The 19,079-nt window shown below is 37.4% G+C and overlaps 1 protein-coding gene across 2 annotated transcripts in view; it reads right to left on the reverse strand.

The window, feature by feature from the left end:
* LOC143286736 (WD repeat domain phosphoinositide-interacting protein 2-like) overlaps positions 1 to 19,079 on the reverse strand; it is a 36,496-nt gene that overhangs the window by 8,352 nt on the left and 9,065 nt on the right. The window contains exons 6-11 of one of the 2 annotated variants that reach the window (XM_076594461.1): positions 18,552 to 18,622; positions 17,760 to 17,867; positions 16,935 to 17,099; positions 9,581 to 9,688; positions 7,599 to 7,876; positions 309 to 342 (exon numbers count right to left, since the gene is read on the reverse strand). In XM_076594461.1, coding sequence (XP_076450576.1) covers positions 329 to 342; positions 7,599 to 7,876; positions 9,581 to 9,688; positions 16,935 to 17,099; positions 17,760 to 17,867; positions 18,552 to 18,622 — 744 coding nt within the window. In that variant the 3' untranslated portion in view covers positions 309 to 328. The remainder of the gene's footprint in view (positions 1 to 308; positions 343 to 7,598; positions 7,877 to 9,580; positions 9,689 to 16,934; positions 17,100 to 17,759; positions 17,868 to 18,551; positions 18,623 to 19,079) is intronic. The other variant, XM_076594470.1, reaches the window with a different exon arrangement.

A 19,079-nucleotide genomic window follows, 5' to 3' on the forward strand; every position in this document is an offset into this window, starting at 1 on the left:
ATGTGCAATTAAAATGTTCTCCACTGAAACCACCACCTCTTGTCACTTCAGTCAGTCTTCTATTCATCCCCTTTTTCTTTCCTTCAATAGTTCACCCATTTTGTGTTCTGGGGTCAAACAAACTTTATGAATGAACAGATCCTTCACAAACACATGAAAAAACAACAGAAGAGTGAAAAATCTCCCAGTCAGCCCAAAACGCATTGCTATTTTCATCAAAATGAAATTCAAAGACCGACTGAAACATAACAACAACTAGCACACTGATTGGTTGAAATACAAGAAGCAGATAAATTTCAAAAACTCACATTAGTTTGTGAGTAACTGGTTAATTGTAGGGAGCTGAAAAACAAAACATAACAAAAAGAAACACAAAAACCAACCAACAAACAAACAAAACTGGAAGAACATTTATTCAAAACAAAGCACAGTGCAGAAAGGCAGATAAGGGAAAACTGCTCTGAACGTCTAAGACAGTGGCCTGGAATTTTATCACTTTTTTTCTTTTCTAGAGTGTTTCATGGAAAATGAAATACTTTAAAAATTGTTTTTCAAATTCTCCAAGCTTAGTTAAGTTAAAAACATAGAAAGAGAGAGAAAGAAATGAAAAAAATCAAGGAGCATACAAAAAGCTTTCATGTGACCAACATTTGAATCCCTTATTCTTTTACCCCAACTATCATCTTCTTCTTCCTCAACTCTGTGAAGAGTCATTGGGCACCGTGCAGAACTGTTCACCAGATTCCTCCAGGTCTGTCAATTGTGTCAAAGCCTGGGTCTCTACAAATGGTTTTCCTGTCCCTTCTGCAATGTTGCCAGTCCATCACTCTCTGTCTTCCCTTCTATCTCCCTCCCTCAACAGTTCCTTGGAGGACTGTTTCAGCAAGGCAACTGGATCTCGTTATACGGCCATGCCAGTGTAGCTTTCTTTTCTTAATTGATGTCAGGAGATCTCCATAAGGTCCAATGTGCTGTTTCACAGTCTGGCATACTTGTTCACTGGTGAAGTGATCAGTTTATCTGATGTTTAGTAACTTGCAATAACACCTAATTTCCATGGCTTGAATTCTTCTTTTCAAATCTGCCATGAGGGTCCATGTCTCACATGCATACAGGAAGACAGAATATAACCAGTGCATGCAGGTGTTTTGATTTTGAGTTTCACAGCGATGTTGATATCCTTCCATACAAGTTTCAGTCTGGACAGTGCTGATGGTGTCTTTACTACCCTTGAGGATTTCTGGTTTCGACCCTTCATTGCTAATGATGGATCCCAGGTAGGTAAACTGTTGAACAGTTCTTAGCTTCCATCTGTAGACAGTTTTATCAGCAGTGATGGTGGTGGAGCAGTTGGTCATCAACCTGGTCTTTTGGCACTGATTTCCATGCCATATCTTGTCAATGTTTAATTCAGTTCAACTAGCTGGGCGAGTTCTTGCTCACTAGCTGCCAGGCTGTCAACGTCGCCTATAACCAGACTAGACAAAATAGTATTTACTCTTGAACATAGGTCTTTCTGAAGGCAGATGTTGCAATTTAACTATATGGTATCACTCCAGAAACAAGGCTGGATATTTTAGAAGGCAGGTGCCACAATTAGCTTGCTTCCTTCAGAACAAGTTGGGATCTTTCTGAACCTAGATGTTTCAGTCTACACACTTCCATACTGAATGTTTGCACTGATTCAAACAGCCAAGCGTGCATTAACAGCTGAATGATTGATCTGACCATGAAAACCAAAGCCAAAGAACACAGAAAAAGCATAAAGATACAATGACTTGTCCAAGTATGGTTCCAGAAATAAAGTAACTGCACACACAACCTACAACTCACATCTGATACTACTCCTGATGCCAATATAAATAAATAAATAAGTTATCTGTTCTTCTTGCTGTCACACTACATCTCAAACCAACTTCCTGTCACACTACTCTCAAACAGACAACTGATCTTGTCACCATCATGTCTTGCCAAATGGCATAAAAATTTGTCCTCACTCCAGGGAGGCTGTCACCACTCTCCTGTGTGTGTGGGTACGGCTTTTTGTCTGACTGATATCAGTCGCTCAGTGCTGTGCATTACTTTCCGGCAGTGCTTGTCTGGTGTCTGCTATCTGTCCTCTCCCCAACATCCAAGCAATCACACACTGCAAAAATGGTGCTCGGATGACATGTCTTTTAAAGGCAGCATCAGACTAATGTTGTGCACAATAAAACATATAGATTTCAATTGCTCACAGCCAGTAATGTCTGAGAATATATGATGCTGCTAACAAATACATTAAAAGAGCTATATTTCCCAGACTAATGAAGTACATTTACCATGTGTTTTTTCTGTTTGTTTTAAGTCATAGAAAAGTAAAGTGACAATCCAGTTCTGAATGAGTCTATCTTTGTACAACAAAGGTGAAGTACACACCACAACTTACCTCTATTGTAGATGTCACATACAGAAATTGGTTTCCAGGTTTTAGCCAGCATTTCAGAGTTGTTACAGACTTGTTACTTTTCACATAAATTCTTTAAGCTGACGTGTACACACATCCATTCATCAAAGTCACACACTTCACAGACACACTTATTTGTGGAAACCTCTTACCAACAGTCACAAAGCATTTTTTCTTCTTCCCTTTTTCATACAAACAACCTTTCTGTCTCACTCACTCAATCTTGTGCATTTATCAAATCTTTTCCTCCACACACACACACATACCCAAGCATTTACATATGATAATATGAAGCTTAAGTTCAAAACTTTTGATATGATGTGACATGAAGAACTGACAAAGATTCAAACATACACCTAAACAACAGCACAATTGTGCATGTGCACATGCTGAAAAAATGCACACAGATACAAACATGCATATACATGGAAACAATGTTATGCATAAGCATGAAAAAAAGAAAGAAAAAGAAATAAGACACAGAAAGAGCTACAGTCACATGAACACACAAACACAAAATTACTTGCATGCAGACACATTGTCACAAACATGCATGAGCAAACAAACATATATATATAAAAGACAATGTTAACTTTTAAGTGCGAGTATCATAAAATGCATAAATGAAATAATGTACACAAACACATTAACATTAAAACCCACTACATCTATTTAAACTGGAAAAACGACAACAACCGACAATTTTAGGGACAGAACATGAGCAAGTAAGTACACATGAACACACAAATGATGAAAATATTGTAGAACAGACACATACACATCCCATTCCCCCAAAGAACCCCCCCACCCCACCCCCCCAAAACCGTCTCCAATAACACAGAAACAAAAAAATCAAAGACACGAAAAATTAAAAAAGTGACCAAACATATGGTTTCAAACACAGAATTAAATAAAAATCTTCATAAACACACACATGCATTTACACATGTAAGAGGGAAAACACAGCCCCAACTAATCGCAGTTCTGATGGACCATGCATACAAATACAATGGAACCTAAAGAGACTGAATTCCATTTTTTTTATGAAAACTAACTGCCATTTAGCATACCTTATTTTCCAAAAATTTAAAAGAATACGTTCACAAATATAACCTATATAAAAAGCTCAGAAACAGTCATGCTCGTTTTCGAAGAAAATTTCACTACTAACCATAAGAAGGAAACCAGTCCCCTGTACAACCTGTTTCGGTCATTCTCAAAAGTTATCAACCTCCATTTAATCATCTTTTATGCCAGCTCAAACTATGGAATGAAAGTGTTAAGGTACTGCTGCACGAGGGACTCAACATTTCTTGCAAAGACCTTCTCGCAAGAGACATTCAGAGGAAGCCGCAGATAAGGAAGACCAAGGCAGAGGTGGGAAGACAATATTCCGGAATGGTCAGGTAAAAATCTGGCAGAATCCCACAGAGCAGTTGAAGATAGAGACAGGTGGAGGAGAGTGGTGGTTGTGTCTTCGCTAGTGCCCAAACAAGTGACATCAGAAGTCAATGGAGAGGTAACAGGTAACAAGGAAATGGCTTGATCTGGAAGAGCTGCAGTCTAAAAGAAAGGGACAGGACAAAATCTATAACTCCAAACAATGCTCAGATTCTCTCTGTACCCTTTATGAAGGAAGCAAAGTGTTTGACTGCAGCCAAAGCAAGTGGTGGCAATTTCATCCCTCGTTGTCTTTCCAGGTCTGCCATCACTGGCAGCCATCTGCAGAGAAAGTCTTGAACACACTCAAGAAGAAGCTACTCCCCAAAAATGTGTGAAAGATAAACATATTTTACAGAGCAGGGGGGAGGGTGAAAGCATAAGTGGAAATGATATGGAATGGTAAGAAAGTCATTCTAAAACTGCACTCTTTGTTCCAGAGATATTCTTTTCACCAGAGATCATATTATGTGTGTGTTTGTGCTTGTGCAGATGTATATGTGCAGATCAGAAATGCAGAATTCACCGTGAATAGTCACAAAATCCTCATTAACTTCATAAAGATGAACACCTAGTGACAACGACATAACTTGGGGCTGGGCAGCAACCATGGGTCCCCCAAAAACAGATCAGGGGATGATGTATGCAACATGAGGGCTTTGTGCTTCACCATGCAACTTACAACACAGCTTTCTCACCTAACTTGTTAGCTGCTAGCTAGTTTTGACATTTATTTAATAAAAGAAAGGTATGCACAATGTATTAAAAAAATTACAAAAAAAAAAAGAAAGAAAAAGATCGAAACCACATGCATCCACCCATCACAAAAGCACACCTTGCCAAACTTGTACTCGCCTTTTAGCTCACACTCACTTACTATTTACTGTGTTCTTTTTCTTCACATATGCGCAACAGGTGTTGAACAGGATGAGGATGAAGAGGATGATTGGGTTCTACGATCAATTATGCCAGGCCTAGACACACGCCGGGCCGCTGATGACAATGAACACCCAACAAGGTCACTCACTTTGTGCAGTCATAGAATGCAGAATCACCTGCATGTGGGAGTATGGAGCATGAGCTCTGAGCAGACACCTTCCGTGGCTAGCTGTGATGTAAGGCTGCTGCCCACAACTCTTCCCCAAGGATCATATGTCTTATCCAAGATTTGTATGACAGTCAGTCATGTATGATTATCAGAACAGCAGAGAAGGCAACTGCAGTCCAGACAATCTGGGCTAGAATTTGATTAAATTGGCGAGTGTCTTGCCCAAGTTAACAACCCCAACTCTCAGCCAACAGGGCTTTAGCACAGTTGGGGTTGCAGCACTAAAGTAAAAGCCTGCACAATACTGTCTCCTACTTTGTGAGTTATAGTCCTTCACAAAAGATGAAGCTGTTAATGATTCTCAAATGTTATCAAACCGAAAGTATCTTCTGCAATGTCCCTTCCTAGCCACATATATTAAAATGCAGTAACTGCATAGTCTCTTTTCTAACTATCCAGCTTTATCATTTCAAGTCCAACATGTTAACACTACAGCTACTACTACTCATCTTGCCTTGATTTATTAAAATGATAACAAAAGGTCTTCTTCACGCCATTGTGTTTAATAGCTGACACTGATTTTGATTAGTATGTGTTTATTGTTATCCTGCAGAGGTGACAGAAAGTATGCAGACTGATACCTGTTTTTCATACTGACAAAGAAACACGGTAGAAAGATTCCCACAAAGACTGATGTCCTAACAGCTAACACACCTTCCAAAAAGTTAATGCATCTAATGGAGTAATCGCATCCCATTAGTGCTGATGATGATGGCAACAAGAAGCAAAAAAATCAATTATATGGTTACACATTAGAGTGTGTATATATACACACTGATCAGTATACAATACATACAATTCTTAATACACACCTATTCTCCATTTTCAAAGCAAACAAATCATACACCTATAATCCTACACCTACACACACACATTTACAAAGCAAACAAAACAAGATTCATGCCCATCTCATCAAATGTGAAAACTGTACTGCAACAGTCTGTGATCAATCAACGACAATAACAAACCACACCAATACCACGCAAACCTCAAGCCAATGCACTGTGCATCCCTTCAGCTGGCACACAGGTAAATAAAAGGCACAGACAAACCAACCAAGATTCTTCCACAGACAGAATAATTCATAGTCCAATCATATGCCTTTCATTTTCATTTGATATGTAGCACACCACAACAACAGAAGAAGACAAAGAAATGTGCAAACAAAAACCAGTATGTCTACAGGACTTATTAGAGTCTTTTTGGTCTTGATCATGCCATACAGAACAGACAGACTAAACTACAGACACGATGCTTGCAAAAATCTCAAAATCTTAAGATAAGAAACAAAGCACTAACCATGCTAGGTTCACTACACAGGAAACAGTCAACAGGTACAGCAACTGTGTTGAACACTCCTGGCCTCAAGTACACTTCACTTCATAAAACAATACCACAATTTACTAACTGTGTCAACTTGCAGATGGTTGTGGTGGTTTGTCATTCCCAGAGACGGATGTTTGATATAAAAATCAATTTTTCCTTGACTTTAAAAAAAGAAGAAGTCATAAATAATACTGAACTACTCAAGTCATGAACAACATGCACGCCACTTAAACCCTCAACGAAATGAAATCAAAGTGTTGTATAATAAACCACTGTACTCAACGGCTTTGATTCACCTTTACCATGAATCCTAAGGTCAACAGAAAGCATTCCCAGGCATTCCTTTCCATTGCAATGCACTGGACTCTAATGCAGGTGCAAGTCTACAGAGGATGCAATGGTTTGGGGGGAGAGGCAGAAATGGGGAGTTGGGAAAAAGACTGACATTTCACCACAAACTCAGATTATAATTTCTCTAACTTTACTTCATTTCAGACCCTGTACTGAATAACTGATATAATAAAGAACAATCAGTTTACGTTTCAAAATGACCAAAGAGACCATTAAAAAATGTCCTTGTTTTTAAAAGCACATGAAACAGAAAATACAAAGCACTACTATGCCACTGCCTGTACTTTTTATATGTCATACAGTCATATCACTGATGCCTTCATGACTTAAAAATGAAAATAAAAGACAAAAACTAACAAAAAAGATAAGCAGACGCCACTGGCTTCAACATAAACAGGATACCAAAACATTATTTGGATTAACAATTACAACTAGATTTGTATGCTTTGGTTTAAATACAAATCAGGTTTTTAAAATTTCTGTTATGTTGTGTAAGTTGTGTGGCTGTGTCTGCTATTAAATAAATCTGCTGGCCAAAAAACACAACATGCAGTGGAAGTACATGCAGTTTTGTACCTTAAGTTATTACTATAATGATGGAAGAATGGCTTCTTTCTATTGATACAACAGTATCATGCTCCTCATTAACAGTTTACACAAATTAACAGTTTACACAAACACTCTGAGAAGAAACACTGGCCTCACTCATTGGTATTTGTGCAGATGACAGTTTCTGCTGGGACCAATTCTTGCACTACAGTGTAAGCTCTGATCATCCAACATGACCAACTAGTTTGCAAACACCCCAGAGGAATCAATCGGTTACTGACAGGTTAGCGGAGAATGAAGTGAGGCATGAAGCATGACGGTGATCAGCAACCCCTCCCCCCCATCAGGGCTGCTCCACCAGCACTGTGTCTCACCCACCTGGAGAATCGAGGAGCAAATCCATGAGTTCGGAAGGCTCCTTCTCCTGGGGCCCCCCTCTTCGCCTCAACACATCCGCGTAACTCTCCCCCGGCGACCAATCACAGGCGGCCGGCTTACCTGAGCTTCCTGCAGCCTGGGCTCCCCCATCTAGGCGGCGTGCAGAGGAAGCGTAGGTGTTGGTGGCTCCTGGAGAACCCCCAGTGCTGGGGTGGGTCAGGGGGCGGTCAGCGGACGCCTGATCTCCCTGACTGCCCTCAGGGTTGGCCCCATCCAGTCTGGGGGAAACACCGTACAGCCAAACGGTTAAAGCTTGGATTTTCAAACTGAAGGTCCTGGGTTCTATCAGTGCACGCACCTGGTGGTTAAGGGTGGAGGTATTTTTCTAATGTCCCAGCTTAAAATATATGCAGAACTGCTGGTCCCTCAATTTTTCCCTCTTCATCTGTATACAAATTCAAAAGATGAAATACGAACCAAGGGTCACACTTTCCATGTCAGTGTTAATTAGTGTTAACTGAAACATGAACATACCCAGCATGCACAGCCCTCAAGATGTAACATGGCTGCCTCTTTGGTGAGCTCCATAAAAATGGTTATACAAGAAAAAACACACTTATAGATATATAAGAATATGTGGCAGTTTCAGCCCATGAATGAAGAAATAAAACATAGACAGCTACTTCAGTCATCTTCTTCTTCCAAAGCCTTGGCAAAGTAAAATGCATTTGAAGATAAAACTGCCAGAACAGGGGACAAAACAGTTTGTGACAAAGAACCTACAGATTCTTGTTGTTATTCTTTTCTTGAATGCAACAGCACAATCAGGATCTATCTCCCTGTTTCAATAACTGGGCTAATTACCTAACCTTTTCTTGCATCTACACTGGAGTATATATATGATTTGTTGCACAAAAACAACAACAACAAAACACCAATAGCAAAAACAAAATCATCTTCTCCAGCTTTTAAGTTCGCTTTGAGAAAACAAAAACAAACAATAAAAATAGTCAAACCCCCCTGCCATCCCTAAAAAACAACAACAAAAAACACCACATACTCACAACCACCACCAAATGAGATAAGACACATATACACACCTCACTGTCATTATCGAAAGACTGGGTCGGAATGGAATGTACAATTAATGGCCACAAAGTAATATTAATCTCTAGCTACAATACTACATTGGAGTCTGCTGCCATGCACCCACTAGAAGTGATTATATGACAGACTGACAGCAGCCCAGGGCTGAACTCCACAGGTGCTCTCAGCAAGCTTTAAAAACACCTGGTGTTCATAATTTTCCTGTGTCTATGAAATCAGCATAGATTATTAACGCTTGGCAAACATAGTGTTGCTAAGAGCTTTTATGCAATGCAACTCAGTCCTGATGTATAACCAACAGCTCACTGATGTTCACTAACATTAATTCATGCGCTTCAAAATCTATACCAATCACTGAATCAGCAGCTCTTAAGTAGAAGACAAACGGAGTCAAGCATGAGGGGGAAAAACAACATTGCTTTATGGTCAGAACATTTTCCCCCATTAGTCTGAGTCACACTGACTGTGGCCCAGCAATGTGTGAGAAACTGCGGTCAGAAAGACACACACACACACACACACACATGTGCCTGACCTTTTCTCCCCATTTCTTAAGATGTGTACAAACAATGATCCTGAAGACAGAAAAGGTGGTTATACACCTAACATGTAGGCTTTATCAATGGGGGTGGGAGGTGTATGGGTGGGGGGGATCGATATTGCTGGAAAAACTGAATTATTTCTAAATGTCAATCGAGTCCGAATTGAACTATTTCTCTATGTCAACTGAATCTGAAGACACTAAGATATGTTCATAATATAATCCAGGACGCACATCAAAGTTAAAAAACAGACATTGTTTTGAACATGTTATTGACGGCACAAGAAAGCATAACACATACACACACATACACACACACAAAATGTACACACACCTGTGTTGCCTGACCAGCTGGCATTCCCCAGACTCGTTAGGGTCCAGGTTATAGATGAACATGGCCCCCTCTAGATTCACCACAAGAAGGCGTGGCAACTTCTGAATGCTGAAAACAAACAACACTGATTGACATACTGCAATTTTCCACCCACAACCCCCCCACCCCCAATCCTTTTTTCCCTTTTAATTACCCTCCTCCTTTTCAATTCTCAATCAGTTCTAGATTCCCCCCCCCCCCCCCCCCCTCCCCCAATGATTTGTATTTTCTTTTCATTTTTCATGTTAACTTACTACGCTCATTTCCAAAATGCTGATCATGCTGTGTTAATTCATCTAGAATGGCACAACTATTCAAGAACTGATCATCTCCAGACTGTTCAAACATGACAAAAATGATAATGGTTCCAGTACTGGAAAAAAACAACAACAAAAAAAGAAAATTCTGTCAGAAAAAACAACAGCAGTTCTTTCTTTACATGCATACATGCAAAAATTGTTACCAGAAGTAAATATCCAAGGTAAGACTCACTGTCTCAAAAAACACCTGGTATTTTTCAGACAAGAGCAAAAAAACAGAGCTCACAGTCTAGGAACATCTTGATCCAAACTGAAAGCTGTTCAGAACAGAACAGAAAAGTAAAACAGTAAATACTGAGCTGAAAAAAAAAAAAAAAAAAAAAAAAAAAAGCTACAAGAGGAACATTATACAACCATGGAAATTTTCTTCCATTTATACAGTCTTCTTATACTCTTTAAAAAAATAATCTAGTCAAATAATGTTACAAATTGTGATCAATGACTGGGAAAAAAAGAAATGGCTACGGGCTAAAAAAACAAACAAACAAGTAAACAAAAAACCCTCTCAGATAATAAAGCTTTCTCTCTCTTATATTAGCTGATTCCTGGTTGCTGCCTGCAGCTCATATTCATAAATGTTTGTGCTTTATTTTCAACTTAATACTTAGGCTTTCCATGACTGTAGAATAAAGAGACTTTGTGAGATGTTTAGACCCTGACACCACACAATCAACAATGAAACAAGTGTTAGTGAATTTGCATGCATGGTAACTTATGTAACCAAGGTGAAAAAAACAACAACCCAACACATACAATACATGCAATCCATAAGGAAATCAAACTGGGATTATAATTTATGAGATTAAAATAAAAGAAAAAAAAAAGAAAGAAAAAGAAACATGCATGAAACATAATAGGAATCTACCTTATGATTACCAGAAAAGCTTTTTACACTTAATCACTCTCCCAACTCCTAAAACTGATGGAAGAGATGTTTCCTACAATATATTCTACAAATCACTAACAGAAAAGCTATATATATTTATTCACTCTCCCTGTTTGTAAAACTGATGAAGGAGATATTTCCTGTGATATATTCTACAAATCAAACATGTACATCACAGTGTAACATAATGAAAGCATTGTTCGTCTCATCCATAAAGGTCTGACATTATTACGTAAACACATATACCTTTTATTAATCTGTTTATGTAAACTGGCATAAGTCTGGCTGTTTAAGCTTCTATATTTTTTATCCAATCTAATACTTTAGCTTGAACTAACTCTTTGAGGACAGATATTTTCATAACTATGTTCAAATAAAACTTGCCTGAAACAGAGAGAATGGTCTCAATTGCATATTAAAGTACACACAAATACACCAATCACATTATAATGTGTCAGAAAACAAAAGTTAGCTGAACTGTTTTCACCCCAACCATGTTCATAAAACAAGATCTTTTGTTTTTGTTTTGGAAAACAGGTAACATGATTTGAAACAATTTTAATATATTTTTTTTTAATTCCAGAATACTCCCATGCCAAATGGAAAAGAATGTGCAAACCACACCACAGTTAACCAATACAAAAATTCTTCAGCCTGAAAATACATTCAACTTCAAAGACAAAACATACTCCTGTATAACTTTTGAAAAAAAAAAAAACCACCCAAAAAACAACAAATACAACCCCCCCCCAAAAAAACCAACAAACAATAACAATCAACACTCCTTTTTACTTGCTTTGTCCTCTTTTAACACTCTTAACTGCTTCTTTACAATATATACATGTGCAAGTGTTCAGTCAGGATGCTGGTTTGTGAACAATGTAGCCATTTTGATTCAGAACAGGAAAGAAGAGCGGAAAGCAAAATACTGTTGAAATGCATGGCAGAACCTGGTCAGAGACAGCAGAGACAAGACAATCAGTCCACAACTGCTACAATCACACACACAAAATGGTATTTTCCATAGCACATTAGCAGCAGGAAGAAACAGTATCACAAATTCAGCAGCCATCTTTCCCCTTTGTGTAAACATTAGCAGGAGAATCATCATTTCCTATGTTACGGTTCATGATCTTAAACGAACTGTTCAGTTACATCTTTCTCTTTGGTCAGCGACCCACATCAGTGCTTTAAACACAAAACTTTTCCTGAATCATGAAACAAAGCTGGAAAAATAAACTATGGTCAGAAATCCAAATGCAAGATAGAAACTACTGAGTCAGAGCACTGCATACTTGAATGAAGACAAGGAGGTTGAAATGTTTGCTTTCTGTTTGGTTTCTAGAGAATGAAATTCTCAATTGTCATGATTTGTATCATTCACTTGCCAATGCCAGGAGTTCCCAGAAACTGTCAAAAAAAAAAAAAAAAAAAAAAAAAAAGAAGAAGAAAAAAAAAGGCATGTCCTTAAGCAGAAAGTAAAGCTCAAAACAAGAATCATAGTGCATTTCAGGCAACTACATATCACATGGAAAACATGGTTTTATGAAATTATTTTTGCTAAAGGCACAGCTGCTTATGATCTCAGCCTTAGATTTATCATGTGTAATGGCTTGAGAAAACCTGATGAGATTTTATTTTTTTACATATTTGTTTGTTTTTTTGCATTTTATATCAGTTATGGTTTTTTTTGTTTTTGTTTTTGGTTTCTAGCTTTAATAGATTTGATTGCTAACTTCCAACTATTTGTTATATTTATCGATTACTTTACACAAAACACAAATTTTATGATTTATCGCTTAGTATGTGAAACATGGTTGTGTCCCTTGTCCATTCCCAACATCAAATAGGAAACCGATGCATGTAACTGAACTGTGAACAGTAAGATCCTTGTGACAGAAGCCAGCTGTTGGTATGGCACATCAACACTGGTCAACAGTGGTTAGTTATGATTTATTTACTTTTTTTTTTCACTGAAGTTTACGACTGTGGTGAACTGGAATTTGCATATCTTGCGTTATGACTTACACAGCGACCACAGCAGTTAGGAAGACGCATACCCCCAAACCCACACGAGAATTTGCTCTGTCTGTCTGTCTCTCTAAATAAAGTAATTTAGTGCACCAATATGATATTAGTTTACACAGATTCTCTTATTATGTTAGTATGTGTATTTTACGATAACTATGATATTGCAATGGTTAATTAAAAATGTGGCATTCCCTAATCCAAATCCAATATTCCCAATGAAGCTGATTTTTGTATTAATTTATTCCATGATGCATAAAACCACATGCACAAAAACTAATGCTTCTTACAAGACAGAACAGTGAGCTTAAGCCGAAAATCATCCATTCGCATTTCTCTAAGATGTTGAAATTAAGCTGAATTGATTATTAGAAATGGTTGTTATTAGTGTTCACAACCTACACAAGAAAGTTTATTGTCTGTCTTTTAACATGCAACGTTTTACCAATATGGGTGATACTGCATATTAGATTTTATTATTTATTTGAACTTCTGTTTTTTAAGCAAACTGTTATTATGTTTTATTGCAGTTTCACGGAGTTTCATAGAATAAACTTCAGTATGGAACCTAAACCCCGTGTCTGCATCACTCCTTCATTGTGCCAATGCTTGGATGTGCTTGTGCCGCTACATCACTATGTACATTTCCATTATGCTACACCCTGACCACTGATTTCTCATAAATATAAGGATTTTGTAATATATTTTACCCCTGAAAACGGAGTATGGCTGCCTACATGGTGGGGGTAAAAACGGTCAAACACATAAAAGCCCACTCGTGTGCATATGAGTGAACGCAGAAGTAATATACTTTAGCATTTGTAAAACAATCATCCTTTACACTTTATCTACCACATGGACATTTGGGAATCAAATGATAAATAATTTCTTTAACCCTTTCATTTTTGGAACTATTTGTGATTTTCTCAAAACAATCACCGACCTTAAAAAAAAAAAAAAAAAAAAAATCACAAAAAATAGAATTATGCTCATAAGTATGTAAATATTTTCTTGAAGAAAAAGAAATGGAGAATATAATTATCATAAGTTCACAGTTGATAGGATGAGATAACTCCCAATCAAGGAAAGATAACTGATTTTTTTTTTAGAAAATAAAATATATACAATAATTGGGGAAAAAGGGGCAAAAAAATTCTAGTTTTTTTATTTCATGGGTGGAAATGGTGCTAATACCTAATGTATCAGAAACAACAACCAAGTGCAATTATGTTATTTCCTCCTCTATCATGTTATTTAAACCCCTAAGCTGCCTGCATAAGATAACTCGTCAGCGCAACAGTGTACACTTCTCTACCACAATGAGATAACTCCTCACGGAAATATTCTGACATTTCCCTGTTTTGTGTTGAATCCATTGGCAAAAACACTAGTACCTTTAGCTTGGGGAATCTTTCAGCCAAACGTTTAGCAGCAATCAGATACTAGTAGTAGTTCACCATCCCAACTACTGTTAATTATTAAAACTGGTATCTACAAATATATGTTCATTAAGCAGGGGTGGTTTCAACTGTTGACAAAGCAAGGAGCTTGTGGAGGAGAGGAAAATAGTACATTCTATGTGTGCCCTCTCTGCAGTGTATGAAATGTGTGCATATAAGTCTGCACATTTTGACAAGTCTAGAACTCCAACCTGTCTTGCAGCAACTTATCACAAAAGCTCTTTGCTGCATCAAGGAAAAATGTTTTTCCAAGCAGACCACAGAACTAGGACAGTAGAAGAGAAGTGTTTATAAGTAAAAATAAAACTTATCTGTATACAAAAGAAAGAAATATATAAAAGGTGGAGAGGGGGGACCATCGGTGTAAGTTATATGAACCCTTTAAAGCCATCATCTGAGGGACATTTGAATTCTCTCTAATGCAGAGAAACAGTGATTTTTTTAAAAATAATTTCTTTTATATACCTATCCAAAGCTTGGCAGAGTTTCTGTGGGTAAAAAGCAACAGGTAAGTTTTTCAGCACAAGCAAGAAATGAGATGTGATGAGATGGTTATACCAGTCCATCAAAACTTATTCATTTTTGCAATCAAAGCAGACGGTCAATTGGCTTCACACAGAGGGAGGAGAGGAGAGGGGAGTGAGACAGAGAGATAGATAGTATGGAACACAAAGAGAGACACTGAGTAAACAAACAGCGATTTATTTGTGCCATGACCTAACAGACACACATCATTTCGTTTACTTCATTTACAGAGTCAGGAGGGCTGCATGTACAGAACCTCTGGTTAGTTCTTTTCACAAACCTATGCAGCTGCCTAATACCTTTCAGACACTTTTTGGTGCTTTTCGCAAATCCAACTCCAAGCAATGAAAAGAAACTGTTGTCATGCCCTTTTAAAAAGGCAGTTTTGAAACATACTGGCAAATGTCAGTTCTTCCAGAACTGCTCCTTTCAATCTTCAGTGTAGAGCTGCTATCTATGTCATAATCTAGATATATTCATTTGAAATGGCAAAAAGACACTTTGGTGTCTGTCTGCATGTAAAGTAAATGATGTGAACCTATGTGTGGACTGCACACTACATATTCTCATTAAAAGTGTAAGAAGAAAAAGAGACAAATGCCTGGAAGCCATGCAGCTGTGGATGAGAGGTTACAAGATAAAACAGCTCAAGAATAAATTGATAGTTCCACACTTCCATATTCATGCTTGATGCCAAGCTTCAGAAAGGCTATATCAATACCAATGTATGATGCGGCCTAATATTGATCCTTAACATGTACGTATTAAGGGCATATGCAAAAAACTTTATGCAACTGTACAATTTCATGTGCTCTAACAAATAAAATATTCCTATTCTTAACAAATATGTAATTAAAAATGGACATTCTGTCCTGCATGACTGCAAGTCCATATTAAGAGGGTTAATGTAACAATTTATGTTAGTTCTGTCCTGTTAAACGAAACACCCCACATATATACAAAGACAATGTACACAGAGTGTGTTTATTCATCACACAAAGGTCATCAAAACTATCAGCTATTTCAAAGACAAAGGACACACATAAGAAACACATGTGTTCCAAACAGTTACAAACTACTGATGGATAGTAATGTAAATAAATAACAATGACACAGTAAACAGAGAGGAAAACAAAAAGCATCGTTGATGTTCCATTTATAACAATATAAATCATCACAAATGAACTACATAACAGTGTTATTTTAGCATGATACTACGGGTACATTTTAATGAGACCAACACTGTAACAAAAATGATAATTAACCATTTCCATATTTTGCATAATCTTGCAAATGCAACACAATACAATGTGCACTCTCTGTTCAAATAATTCATTACCTTGCAGTGACACTACCCACACAACACACACATACATAAACATCCATCCCCATTTACACAGCCTATAACACAGCTAAGAGAATGCTTGGCAAAATAAAGAGAAACTGATTTTAGATTCACAAGAGAGAGTATTCTGCAGACAAGGAGTGGAATGGAATATATGTCTTCATTACCAAGTGTACTATGGTCACAAGGAATATCAGGGACATTAAAGGTACCAGCAGAAATCAAATATCATATACAAACACAAATACAGACGAGTTTTATGCACATATGTTGCATACAAATATTTGTGCATGTGTACTCACACAAACACTCTCACTCAGAACATATCAACACATGCAAGTTCCAAATTTTTCTTTGGTGCAGTGAAACTATAACCACATTCCCTAACTGCCTTGTTTTACTTTTCAAAACTTCTGAGAGCTTTTCACTGGAAGAAGAAAGGGTACAAAAAGAGTGGTGTGTGGAAAGTGAAACAGAGAGACAATGCTGATATGACATGAAAACAGGCAAGAAGTGTAACTTTGTACTGGCATCAAAATTTAACAGGGAGCAAGAGATATGATGAATGAATTACCACAAGCAAAAAACAACAACTAAAAACAACAACCAGAAAAGAAAGAAAAGAAAACAACAAAAACACACACACAAAAAAACAACAATGATAAGAACAGTTAATTTGAGTTCTTCGAAGGAAAACCCATTTCTGTTTCCATGAACAAATTCAAAAGGAAATTTTCATTTGATGACTCACGTTGTGATGGCACATGTGTTCTTGGTGCCTGTACAAGGTAGATGGGCAGTGGCAAAAGATCGCCCTTGTGAGAACATGTCGGTCATCTGGGCAGGCAGCACAGAGGCTGAGGACTTCACCACAGCCCCAAACATCCCCATCCAGGAACCTGACTCTTCTGCTTGCCTACAACAGTGCCAATCAAATCCTTACTTTCCATTTACATTGATTCACAATGGCACAATTCACAATGTTCCATACAACAAAACATATGTAACTATACCTTTGAAAATGTTAAATCAACGCATGCACACATGTGTGTATCAAACAATGTTGCCTCCAGTTCGAGCAAAAATAAAGAATAAACAGTAGAGTCTGGGCATCAGACTGAACAAAAATACAGACGAAAATCAAATCTCACATTGTAAAACAACACATCTAAATAGATTCTCAGAGCAGAGAGATCATATGTAAAAAGATTACAGACGATTACAGAGCACCTGTTTTGCTGGACATAAAATAAAACATTTTCAGATTTTTTCAGATACAGCAAAACAGAAAACTTGGGCCTGAGGCCTACTGGTAAGATTTGTCTTCTCAAAGCTCCTCTTTTCATTCTGCCTTCAAAAACATTGATTTTTGCACCAGCTATAATAATCCCCACATCACTGATGCAACCCCAGAAAAATTGTATGAATTTGGACAAGCCTGTTATACAAAATATGCAGGAATGGTGCAAGATATATTCAAATCACATTTGGGTCTGACTGAGTGGAGAAAATGAGAAAAGATGATAGATAATGACATAATACATATCATGATGATGAATGGAAAAAAAAATCTTACTTTTCCCTGGGCTGCTCCAGTTTAAACACATGCACTGTTTCTGTGTTACTTGAGGAGCATAAGAACGTGGCATCTTGGCTGAAGGATAGGCAGGTGATACTAACACACCTGTAACACAACACAAACATATTTCCAAATGGAAAAAATAGTTTTTGTTCAAAAAGATACAAAATGGTAACATCTAACACTGTCTTTGCAGCCAACTGAGCTGTAGACTCCTGGATATATCATAGTGATTTCTCTAATATACATGTGATGGTTACTTTATTTCTACACAGCATTTCATGAGCAGTTTTGTCTGTCACAAAATAGGCAGAAGATGTCATTTTTATTTCTACACAGCTGAAGCAGTATAAAGGGTTACTTGCTGGATGACTGAATACTCATAAATAAAAGAAGCAGAATAGGAGGAAAACACAGTACCTCCATCGTTTTGTCAGATAAATTATTAATAAAAATGAAATTTGGGTGAGTGGAAACCAATCAGGCACACAAACAGCCAGCTCACCACAAACTGACTGCCTTTGATATACTTTTATACAGTAGGCTAGCTAAGGCTCTCAAGGCCTGATCACCACGTTGGGTTTATGTGAAGATCAGGCATCTGCCTTTTTATTTTCAGCAGATGATGTGTGGCATGTATGGATCAGTCCATACACTTTGACAACTCCTCGAAACTGAAACTTAAACTGCAGTATGGTACAGTATATGACACCAAAATTTAATGTTAAGCTGCATAACAGGATAAATGCCTTCTACCTTTTCAAAAGACCAATTTTTTAACAGTAATACCTTTTGACACCTCTTCGGAATTCAAAAAGCTTTGCACCATCTGGAAGACCAAAAACCCGTATGACTGTCCCCTGCACACAGTTAAACGAAAGAGAAAAGTGGATGATGACAGGAGATTGATAGAAAGAGAGATTGATGGATGCTTTATGTTTTACTGTTAATGTGACAGGGGGTTACAAAAGCATTTTTCAGTAAATGAAACAAATAATTCATGTAATATTCTGAACACAACATGATTAAACGCAAATACAAAGAGCCAAACATAAAACAGCTGACATTTGTTGGTATAACCATCCATGATGAACATTTTAATATACCAACACTACTTGCATATATCAAATGATCAACCAAGGACACATTCTACAGTAGTAAGTCATTTATTTTCAGAGAGTGATTATTAACACTAATAACCAGTGTAAATTTGTAAGTTTCCCTCCCATATTTGGGCATCTAAATTATTGTTTATCTGGCATCTAAATAACTGTTCACCTTTTTCTTTAAAAAATCCCAATGATATTGAGAGAGGGA

Source organism: Babylonia areolata, chromosome 1, assembly GCF_041734735.1.
Source record: "Babylonia areolata isolate BAREFJ2019XMU chromosome 1, ASM4173473v1, whole genome shotgun sequence".
In the NCBI taxonomy this organism is placed as follows: Eukaryota; Metazoa; Mollusca; class Gastropoda; order Neogastropoda; family Buccinidae; genus Babylonia; species Babylonia areolata.